The 12,221-nt window shown below is 36.7% G+C and overlaps 1 protein-coding gene across 2 annotated transcripts in view; it reads left to right on the forward strand.

The window, feature by feature from the left end:
* Positions 1 to 12,221, forward strand: part of GREB1L (GREB1 like retinoic acid receptor coactivator) — a 272,153-nt gene that overhangs the window by 141,891 nt on the left and 118,041 nt on the right. For both annotated transcript variants that reach the window (XM_053664384.1, XM_053664385.1), the window contains 2 exons: positions 1,347 to 1,506; positions 1,712 to 1,909. In XM_053664384.1, the coding sequence (XP_053520359.1) occupies positions 1,350 to 1,506; positions 1,712 to 1,909 (355 nt within the window). In that variant the 5' untranslated portion in view covers positions 1,347 to 1,349. The remainder of the gene's footprint in view (positions 1 to 1,346; positions 1,507 to 1,711; positions 1,910 to 12,221) is intronic.

Genomic DNA, 12,221 nt, shown 5'->3' on the forward strand with positions numbered 1-12,221 from the left:
TCTCAAAATTACCTTTCTTGAAATGAGATTTACCCAAATTGAGCCTATACAGTTCTCTAGGAGGGTAGGAAATGTCACCACATGGCTAGATATTGAGTCCTTGTTCCAACCCTTACCAGTTGGGTGATAATGGGCAAGTCACTTGGCTTCTTCAAGCTTCATTTTTTAATGAAGTAAGTAATACCTACTTCAGTACTGAAGGTACTGAAGGTTCAGTAGGTATCAGATAAATAATCTTTATAAAGTGCTTAGTATACTGCCTAGCCCAACAGTTCTTCAACTTTTCATCTCTAAAATAAAAAAATTAGTTTTATTTATGTGGATTATATTTATTAGAAATTAAAAATGAAGAAAATAACTATTTCTTCAAAAAAAGTTTGTGAGAGGAGTAGTCTATCTACATTTAGTCTGTTGCAATGTCACACATCATATAGCCTCTGGACAATATGAGAGAATGAGAATTGAAAACGGCAAATAATATCCTAGTAATAGTTTGAAAATTTTTTGACCTCATGGACCCCATAAAAGGCCTTAGGTACCTCAGAGCATACTTTGAGGATCATAGCCAGTAGTTGGTATCTGGTAAATTGTAGTTATTATTGATAAACATGGAAAATTCCATAGCTAGCAAGTTCTGTACAAATATTAGTGACGAGAATTAACGGCTGTGACTTCAGAACTTCTTACTATAAACTTTTACTGCAGAAAAACACAATAGTGTTTTTCAAATAAATGCTGGCAATACACAAGTGTTCTGAGTTTAAAAGGCTCAAGTCTTTCAGAAATTTATCAACTAAATATATCATCCTAAAGCTTTGGTTTTAGAAAGAGAAGAAACTATCTTTCCCCCTAGAGTAATAAGATGTTAGCAGACAGAGAAAAGTAATTAGAGATTTACTCTGGAACCACTGATAGAGTTGGTATGAAGTTATGTGCATCAGTTTTAAGGTAGAGGTGTGGCCAGTTGTCACTAGATTGGACTTCTCAATTGACAGATCAGTCTTGATTTACTGGTTAGAGAACCTTAACATAAAGCAGTTATTACTGTTTGATTCTCAGATACAGGATCCTTTAAAGTGGCTTTTGTAATGTGCTGGGATTGTACAAATGAAAAGCAAATGTGATATGATAACAGATAATTTATACAAATTGTCATAACAAGAAATATATGTTCATAATGTTACATAAATTATCATAACAAGAAATATAGTTTATATAGTTTCTGTATCTTAAGATATAGGGAATAAGGTTTATAATTGTTATATTGTATACTTTGCAGATATGTGGCCCTCTAATTATATCAATTTTTCCTTTCTGCTTCTCTTTCTTTTGGGGTGATGGTACAGGCCATGGGGAATTCATATGCTGGGCAACTGAAGTCTGCTCGATTTGAGGAAGCTCTCCACAACTCCATAGAAGCCTCTCTGAGATGTAGTAGTGTGGTACCACGGCCAATTTTTTCCCAACTGTACTTGGACCCTGACCAGCATCCATTCTCATCTGCAGGTAAGTTTCTCAATCCCACACATTCCTTGCCTCCTTTTAAGAGAAGTAGGCCTTCCCAATGGGGGACCTCTGAAATAAACTGGTTATTTGTTAGAAAATGCTCTTCGGTCTTTCCTCAGGTGTCTTTCAGACCTATGATTTTTTTTTTGTTATCATTCCTAAACATCATTTTATTAAATTGTCTATGATTTATTTGCTTACCTAGATGTAAAACCAAAGGTGGAGGATCTGGATAAAGACTTGGTACACCGCTACACTCAAAATGGAAGCCTGGATTTTTCTAACAATCTAACAGTCAATGAAATGGAAGACGACGAAGACGATGAAGAAATGTTTGATTCAAATAGCCCACCAATTCCCTATTCACAAAAACCTGCCCCAGAAGGGTCTTGCACTACAGATGGTGGGTTTCAATTTTGTTTTTTTTTTTTTAACTTCTTTGATATTGCCTGGCTAGTTTCCAATCAATCATTAAATGTGGTGCTCAAGGCTAGAAAGCAGTAATTACAGAAAGGAATGAGGAATAATTATGTCCTTACTCACATTATCTCCTATGACTTCATAGCACGTGTCTATAAGAAGGTAAGTGTTATCACCTCATCATATAGATGAAGAAACCAGGATCTACAGCAGCTGATGACTTTTCAAGAGGGTATGTGGCAGTGATAAGACTAGATCCAAGTGAAGGTTTTTCCAGTGCTTCAGGTACTTCGTGCAAGAATGGCACTACTTCAGGAACTTTTAGAGTGTGTTTTCTTTTCCTACTTCTTTGTTTTCTACCCTCAAAACAATAAGAGATATTTGCCTGACTGGTATAGCTCAGTGGATTGAGCTCGGGCCTGTGAATCAACGGATCGCAGTTCAATTCCCAGTCAGGACACATGACTGGGTTGCAAGCCAGTTCCCAGCAGGGGACACACGAGAGGCAACCATACATTAATATTTCTCTCCTCTCCTTCACTTCTCCTCTAAAGATAAATAAATAAAACCTTAAAAAAACAATAAGATATCAGATGCCTTTATATTTATTTTTTCCATTTATTTTGAACACTTGTCCAGTATATTGTTATTTATAGAAGAGAAAAATGTACATATTTTGATAATCCCATTTTATTTATTTTGTCAATCACCTCTTCTACCAAGGCTATAACCACACTATTAAAAAGAAAATCCTAATCCTAATGTAAAACACTTTCAGTATTTCATGGCTTTGGTGATGTCACAACTTAAATTACACTCTATTCCCTCCATTTCATGGTACAGTGCTATTTTTGACCTTCCCGTCCTAATTAGTATGCAGATTCTACTTTATTCATTGTTAGCCTGAGTATAACTTTTATACCCAGACTGGCTTGGACCTGAATGATACCACGACATGAAAATCTTGGGGGTGGAGGGAGAAGAGAAGGAGAGAAAGGTACATTTCCTCTACAAAGCTTGAAGTGCAAACAATTTGGATAAACTAGAGATTCAAATATGCAAAGCCAGATGAATGAGTTTGCACTGTTTGGAAGTTTTTCTCCTTGATTTCTCTCTCTCCCTCTTCTCTCTTCCTCTTCTCTCTCCCTACTTCCACGCTTCCCTCACATCTGATAAACTACCTAGGGGATTTAGAAACCTAAATAATCTTCCTTGTAGTTTATCTATGCCTGCTTCACCACAGGTGGTCTCTAGCAATTAAGTACTCCTGCTCTTGGAGTTGGGCCTGCTTGTAGCACATCATTCCTTATGAATTTGCTTCCACATGGTTGGTTTCTTTTGCCCAGACTTAATATAGTACAGTGTATATCTATTTGCTCATTGTTGATGTAATACAGGCCTTTAAACCTGTAGAGCTGTGGGAAGTGACTGGCATTTGATTTCCACTTACCTGTTTATACCCATTTTTATGCCTTTTGTTTAATTGATCAGTAAAATAACAGCTAGAAGTAGAAATAGTGCATAAAATATTGTTGGATTGTCATCAAGAATATCCTTCTATGTAAGAATTAAATAGAACCAGAGTAAAAGCTTTAGGGGATCATTGTGAAACATCAAAATTTATACCAAAAATGGGAGAAGGGTTCCTTTGCTGTTCCTGTGCCCTTTGCATGTTTTTAGGTATATAACCAGATACCAAAAGTTGTTTCAGGCTCACCAAGATATAAACTTAGTGATCTAGCAGATAGCAAGTGATTCTGTGAAGTATAAGGGAAGGGTAATAGTTATTTTAAAAATAATGAAACTTAGAGGCACATTTTTTTATGTAAAAAGATCTCATCTAGGCATAAGATTCATATTCTAAGGCAACCCAAAAATACTGGCTACACTTAGATTCTACCAGCTACTTTGGTTCTTATAGTTAATTACATGTCTATTATGGGTTTTCCCCTTTTAATTCACTGGAGGGTGGCCATTAAAAAAAGCATAGTTTATAATTTGATAATTTATAGTTCGTCCATGACTAATTCTAAGGTAGTTCTGAGAGTCTCTTCACTCTGAGCCCTGAAATTTTTCTTATAAAAATGTCAGTGAAGTAGGGCAATATAACGCTGGACTTGCTGCAGTGAACCACCTTCTTGTCCTGGGAAACACTTTATTTACCTAAGGCTTAAAGGAAGGTGAGCTATTTTTAGAGGCAATTTAGATAAGCAAATACTTAACACCTGATGGGCTTCTGTGGGTTACCATTCAAATGTAAATTTTGGTTGCTAATTTCTTATGTAAATTATTGGAATAGTGTAGGTTCCTACCCTGCTGGGAGGCAGTTAATTGTCTAAAAGGGTGAAGGGCAACCAAAATTTAGGACTGCAAATACTGCCTTGATTACTTTAGTTTGTGTTTACAGCTGTTTTAGTAAACTTCCCCCCTCTCCATTTAGATTACTCCGTATAGTTGGAGATAATTGGAAAATGCAAATCTGTTCTGTGAAGTGAAAACTTGGCTATTTTCTTAAGGAACTTCAGATAAAGTTTATAAAGAAGTGCCCTCTACTTTTTTGAAAATTAAAATAATTTGGTGCAAGAGTTTTGATTTTAGACAGCATTTTATTTTAGTCTCAGAAAATGAAACTATTTAGGGCCACATTTGTCAAATAAATCGATATTTGAATGTTCACCTCAATGATAACTTATTTTTCTTGTGTACTCTTTCCCAGATCTTCTAGTAGCTTCTTTCTTTCAGGATTAGTTCAGAGGTTATTCAAAATTATCCTACAGGGGAGTAGTAAGGTTTCTTTTTATTTTGTTTGAGATTTTAATTGATATTTAATACTCCATCTTTATTAGGTAATAATCTAACATTTCTAATAGTGGAAAAATAGCACCGTCTGCTACAACAGATATTTGGATCCTATAGGTTTTGAAATATAGATCATGGTTTATAGATTCTTTAGCTACCCACTCTTTACAGACACACAGCTAATTTTTGATCTGTAAAAATTGAAATAAATATTGCTCTTTGCATAATATTTTTTAAGTTTTTTATTGATTATGCCATTACAGTTGTTCTATTCCCCCTCATTCCCCTCCATCCTACCCCCCCGTCCCCACCATTACCCCCCCTTTAGTTTATGACCATGTGTCTCAAGTCCTTTAGATTCTATATTTCCCATGCTATTCTTGTCCCCCCTTCTATTTTCTATCTACCATCTATGCTACTTATTTTCTGTACCTTCTCCCCCCTTCTCCTCCTCCCACTCCCCTGTTGCTAACCCTCCATGAGATCTTCATTTCTATGTTTCCACTCCTGATCTAGCTGTCCTTTTAGTTTGCTTTTATTTTAGGTGTGGTCGTTAATAACTGAGTTTTCTGTCCTTTCACTGTTCATGTTTTTTTAACTTCTTTAATTGGGGATCCCTGATGGTGCATTTTGTGTAAAATTAACTAATCTGAATCCCAAGAATGAGGGATTTGAGGAAAGTCATGTAATAGGTATCACAATAAAAGGCGAGACACTTGGCAGGTTGAGTGTGTTCTCAGAATAACTTTGAACTGAATTTAGGAACTTTTGTTTGATTTTACAACCATTTTTGCCTTCAGTTAATTTCTTCCTGACCTGGTCTGAGGCTTAGCCTTGCCTTCTCTTTCTCATCTATTCTTTTTTTATTTTAATTAAATTGACTGTGCAGTTTGTTTGGTAATTAACTAGAAGGCAAGAAGATAAAACAGGGCGTTTTAAAAGTAGACTTTTAAAAGAACAGCTTTAGATTTATTTTTTTAAAAAAGGAAGAAATAGTAAGAGTTTCTACATATCTCTGCAGTTCCCCCTGTTGTTAACATCTTACATTAATTTTCATAACAATGAAAGTCCATAGTTTATTTGGGTTTCTTAGTGTTTACCTAAAGTGGTTTTTCTGTTCCGGAATCCCCAAACAGGACACCACATTAGATTTAGGTCATGTTTCCTTACACTCTTCTTAGCTGTGAGTTTTTCAGACTCTCCCTGTTTTTGATGACCCTGACAGTTTGGGGAATTATTGGACAGGTATATTATGTTGTAGAAGGCCCTCTGTTGGAATTTGTCTAATGTTTTTCTCATGGTAAGATTGGGATAGGAAGATCACAAAGGTAAAGTGCCATTTTCATCATATTATATCAAGGGTACATGCTATCAACATGATTTATGACTGTTGATGTTCACATGGCTGAAGTAGTGTTAGTTTCACTCTTCCCCCATACCCTTTCAAACCAGAAAAGGATGTCACTACACCAAGCCACACATAATGAATGGGAAGTTAGGTTCCACCAGCTTGAGGGTGGAGAGCATCTGCATACATTATTTGGAATTCTATTACATAGGAATTTTTTTCTCCTTATTTATTTAATTATTTATTTATATCATTATGTACTTATGGATATTTATATTATGTTTCGGGTTATAATCCAATACTTTTTAATTTTATTTTGTTGCTCAAATTTTTCCATTGGGAGCAATTTCAGTTGATTCCTGTGCCCCTTTTACACACTCCCATCATTGTGGGTTTTTTAGCATAAAATTAAATATTTCATTTTTTTCATTGTCACAAGTACTTCTCAAAAAAATTTAAGAGTAGACTAAAATACGTGCTTCTCATAGAATCCAGTCATTGTTAAATAATAATTTTTATGACCTCTTTGTGTTTATATATCATAAATGAGAAAAACCTGAAAGTCTGTAATACTAGAAACTATGTGATTCTTAATTTGAGTGGACTGTGTAGTTTTCATTTTGCCACAGAAATCACTTGAAAATAATCTTTATAGAAAATTCCGCTTTTTTTCAGATATTTTCACATTGTATCTTCTCAACTCTATTTCTGTTTAGCCCAGAACCAAAATGTTCTGTTTCCCAGTAATTTCCCTTTGCTGTAATATATTCCTTTGAGAACTCTCATCAGAAATGTCACTTCCTAATCATGAGTCATTTTTCTGGCCTGCAAAACTATGAATTTTAAGGATTCATCAGTAAATATGAGATAGGTGGATTCTGTCATAGCCCATGACTGGCAGGGGCAGGTATATGAGGTGCTCCCAGGATACAGCCTGTAAAGTTGGGTGAAAGGACTCAGCAAAAACAGGCAAGGAGGAAGCTATAGGAGAACGTGCCACATGAGATGGAGGGAGGGTGACTCATTATGTCAGAGGTGTTAGTGAGAACAAAGGAGCATCTACCTTGAAGTCAAGAGACCTGGTTCAAGTCCCACGGTTAATACTTGCTGGGTATTTGATCCATTTTCTTACTTAAAAAAAAGATGTTATTTATTTATTTTTACAGGGAAGGTAAAGGAGGGAGAAAAATGGGTAGAGAAATACCAATCTCAGAAAGAAACCATCAACGGTTGTTTCCAGTACATGCCCCAACTGGCCACCTTCCATTCGAGGAACAATGCCCAACCAGCTGAGCCACATGGGTCAGGGCTGGGCCATTTTCTTAACCTACATGGGTCCTAGTTTCCTCATTTACATGCTAAAGAGATTGGAGCACTTAAGCAATCTTTAACCCACAAATCCCTCTTGTAATAATATATAATCTTTTGAAACCCTTGGGGATTTAATGACTAAAGATCATTACATCCTATGTGATAAAGAACTGATTTTAAGTAAAAAGTATTTTATATCAACTTTTAATATACTCATTCATTTATATGAAAATGTCTATATTTTATTATTCAATGATTGTTTAATTTGGTTGCATAATAAAAAGTATGGCTTGTTGACAGATTCCAAAATGAAACGTTATACTTTTCTTGTGGGGGGGAGAAGGGTAGCCAAGTATATTCAAATGTTTTCCAGAATCAGAAAAGGTCAAAATCTATTTTTAATACCCAAATTTTGGAATTTCTACATTTTAAGATTAAAAGGATGTACTAGTTTCTTTTTTATAATTTATGCACTTTTGCTCTATGTGATGAAAAAGTTTCAGGCTGCAGCTTGAAAAATTTCTCTACAAATGACATGTTTCTCACTCACAGGAAAAGGCAAACTGAGATAGAATCACTAAATGTAGGTTACCTTAACATTGTTTTTATGTGTGTCCTAGAAACTTACCAGTGCATTTTTTAAAAAGATTTTGTTCATTTATCTTCAGAGGGAGGGGAAAGGAGGGAGAAAGAGTGGGAGAGAAATGTCACACCTCCAACCAGAGACCTGGCCCCAAACCCAGGCATGTGCCATAACCAGGAATTGAACCAGCAATCCTTCAGTTCACAGGCTGGTGCTCAGTTCACTAAGCCACACTAGCCAGAGTTGTGGGTACATTTTATATAATCTTATTTGATGAGTGAGCATCTAACTTTCATATCCAGCAAATAGTATCTTTATGCACATTTGAAAAATTACTTTTTTGTGTTCATTAACAGAATCATTGTCCCCTGAACCTTTCAACAAACCCTCATGGGTATAAATTAAGCAACATATCAACACATATGACTTACAATAAAAAATTAAAATTTCACTATCAGAAAAACCACTCGCTGACCTCGTTTTCAACTGAGGGAGTCCTGAGTTCATTTAACATGTATAGGATAAAAGGTTCTCAAAACATTCTCTTTTAAAAATAAAATATTAGAATAGTTATTAGGTTTGAAAAATTGGTAATGATATCTATTTAATTTCACTTATAATTCTCAATTACTTGGAATACTTTGAATCCCTGGGAATTTGATAATCATTTGTTGGGGAATTCTGTACCCGATGATCTTGAGGTTCTATATAGCTCTGATATTCTAAAAAGGCTTATAATAATTTGCAAATTGGTACAGACTGGTATAGACTTATGGTTCTACCTAGTTCACTCTTTCTAACATAGAGTGAACCAAGGTTGTAGAAAATTCTATTACTACTTAGTGACAGAGACATTCTGCTTCCCATCAATAGGCAATTGTGACCTCTCATCACTGGATTTGGGAAGATATTTTATATAGTCTGCCTTTTGGAGCAAATCATAATAAAGTTGTTAGTTACTCTTAGGGCAAATGTGTTTCTAGATTTATTGTCTATATGTAAATTAATAATTCTTTTGATTAAAAAAGTAGTGATCTTTTTAGGACTTTAAAGTGCCTCCTAGATTCAGTATTTTAGAACTTTGCTGGGAAAGTTTGTGTTCACTCATCTAGATTATAACTGTTCTTAGATATTTCTTTTTTTGCTAAGTCGAATAATATGCTTTTGGTCCATTTCCATACTGTAAACTTCCCATTCTTTTTTAATATATTTTATTGATTATGTTATTACAGTTGTCCCATTCCCCCCTTCATTCCCCTCCACCCTGCACACCCTCTCCCTCCACATTCATCCCCCTTTACTTCATGTCCACATGTCTTAAGTTCTTGAGTTTTTACATTTCCCACACTACTCTTGCCCTTCCCCTGTCTATTTTCTGCCTGCCATCTATGCTACTTATTCTCTGTACCTTTCCCCACTCTCCTCCTCCCACTCCCCTGTTGCTAACCCTCCAGGTGATCTTCATTTCTGTGGTTCTGTTCCTATTCTAGTTGTTTCCTTAGTTTGTTTTTATTTTAGGTGTGGTTATTAGTAATTGTGAGTTTGCTGTCATTTTAGTATACATGTTTTTTATCTTATTTTTCTTAGATAAGTCCCCTTAACATTTCATAAAATAAGGGCTTGCTGATGATGAACTCCTTGAACTTGACCTTATCTGAGAAGCACTTTATCTGCCCTTCCATTCTACATGGTAGCTTTGCTGGGTAGAGCAATCTTGGATGTAGGTCTTTGGATTTCATGACTTGGAATACTTCTTTCCAGCCCCTTCTTGCCTGTAAGGTCTCTTTTGAGAAATCTGCTGACAGTCTGATGGGAACTCCTTTGTAGGTGACTGTGCCCTTGTCTCTTGCTGCTTCTAGGAGTCTCTCCTTCATTTTAATCTTGGCTAATATAATTATGATGTGCCTTGGTGTTTTCCTTCTTGGGCCCAACTTCTTTGGGACTCTCTGAGCTTCCCGGAGTTCCTGGAAGTCTATTTCCTTTGCCAGATTGGGGAAGTTCTCCTTTATTATTTGTTCAAATAAGTTTTCCACTTGTAGCTCTTTCTCTTCCCCTTCTGGTACTCCTATAATTTGGATGTTAGAATGTTTAAAGATGTCCTGGAGGTTCCTAAGCCTCTCCTCATTATTTTGAATTTTTGTTTCTTTATTTTTTTCTGTTTTGTCATTTTTTTCTTCCTTCTGGTCCCCTCCATTGATTTGAGTCCCAGTTCCCTTTCCATCACTGTTGCTTCCCTATGCATTTCCCTTCACTTCACTTAGTTTAGCCTTCATTTGTTCATCTAACTTGTGACTAAAATCAACCAGTTCTGTGAGCATTCTGATCACCAGTGTTTTGAACTGTGCATTTGATATGTTGGCTATCTCTTTGTCGCTTAGAAGTATTGGCTCTGGGGCTGTGAGCTGTTCTTCTGCTTGAGCCATATGTTTTGGTCTGTTCGCACCAGTTACCTATGAGGGGCAGAGCCTTAGATGTTCCACTAGGGCGGGGCAACCCAAATCACTGGGTTGTGATGCTGTATATGGGGGCGGGGTCAGAGAGGGAAAAAATGGCACTTTGCTTCGCTCTCCTTTGCACCTCAGTCCCTTCTGCTGCTTCCCCAAGTGAACTGGGCCTTTCTGGTGCTGATTCCCATGTGGGTGGGCTTGTGTGCATTCTAGAACCCTGTGGGTTTCTCCAACAAATTTTCCTGTGAGGGTGGGAGTCTCTCCCTGTGCCTCAGCCCCCACAGATGTTTTCAATCAGTGTTTTGAGGCTTTATTTACTGGTGCTAGGACCCTGGGTTGCGCAATCTGTCTCGCTCCCCAGTTATCTGCTCACAAATGCCAGACTGCTGCCTGGTCAGCCAACCACCTTGCGCAAGGTGCCCTGCTTTTCAATCTCCTCCTCGCTGGGTCTGCCCTTTGCCACCCCACACATGGAGTCTGCCAAGCATCCTCTTTGCGTGCCCAGGGTGCCTTGCACGCCTGCTGTCACCACTTACCCCTCTCCACTTGGCCATCTGACTCCGCCCCGCCAATGGGTCTGGATGAATGTGTCTACTTTAACTCCTTGGTTGTCGCACTTCCATACAGTTCAACTTTCTTTTAGTTTTGGTTGTTACTTTGTTTCTGAATTGTTGTTGTCCTTATTTTGGTTGTTTGAGGAGGTAAAGTGTGTCTACCTATGCCTCCATCTTGGCTGGAAGTCCCCTGGGTCTAAACTTCCCATTCTTAACATCATGAGCTTTAATTTCTCTATCTATGAAAAGGAAATAGTAGTACCTAACCAGAGTGGTTGAAAGGATTAAATAACATAATCTAAACAGTATTTAGCTCTGTACCTGGCTTTTGTTAAGTGCTCCATAAAATTTAGCTGCCATGATTATCTCATCATCATCATCATGATCAATATCCAACTTCCAAAATGCAAAATAGACTGTGAGTCTGTTCTTTAATGAGGGTGGGGGCAGCAAAAGTTTTTTTTTTCCCCCAAAGGATTTATGTATCCACAGGCTCCAAAAAATGTTTGGAGACTGAATAAATAACATGAAATATATAAATGACTATTTGCCAAATAAGTATAGATGATATTATAATAAAATACAAATTCATTTCAAATTGTTAAAGAATTCACAAAAATATTTTGAATTACATTTCTCAATTCACAAACCCAGAAAGTTAAATTTGAGGTTTTTAAATGTTAATAGGGTTTTTACAAGCTTGAAATAGCTGAACTCTGTTGTCCTTATCATTTAGCCTTTCTTCTGTTGACTTTCTCAATTTTACTGTGTCTGCTTTCACATTTGGTGATCCAGACTATATAGTAGCATTATATGCACCACAGTTTGTACAAAGTTTGGATGTTGTTTTCTTTTCATTTCTTTTGTATTAACTGATGGCATCCAATTGTTTGTTGGTATTTGGTTAGCATGGTAATATGAATCGATGCTGGAAAAATCTAGCATAGTTCTTCTCTACTTTCTATTGGGCAGTGATTATAATAATCACCTCCAGATTGTGTTAGAGTTAGGTTTCCATCCTCCCTCTCTTAGAACTCCCTGAAAGAGCACCTTTTGGTACCTTTATTTGGCCTTATTTGGTTGCAAGTGACAGAAACCCACCTCAGACTAGCATAGGTAGAATGAAGAAGTTATTGGAAAAATTCCAAAGCAAAAAATGTCTTGACCAAACCATGGGAAAGGGCTTCACAGGTCCAAACTACCAGAACATTCCTCTCGCCCCTCCTGTCTCTACTGACAGATTTCTCTCACAG

This window comes from Artibeus jamaicensis, unplaced genomic scaffold, assembly GCF_021234435.1.
Source record: "Artibeus jamaicensis isolate MK-2021 breed Jamaican fruit bat unplaced genomic scaffold, CSHL_Jam_final contig_354, whole genome shotgun sequence".
Classification (NCBI taxonomy): Eukaryota; Metazoa; Chordata; class Mammalia; order Chiroptera; family Phyllostomidae; genus Artibeus; species Artibeus jamaicensis.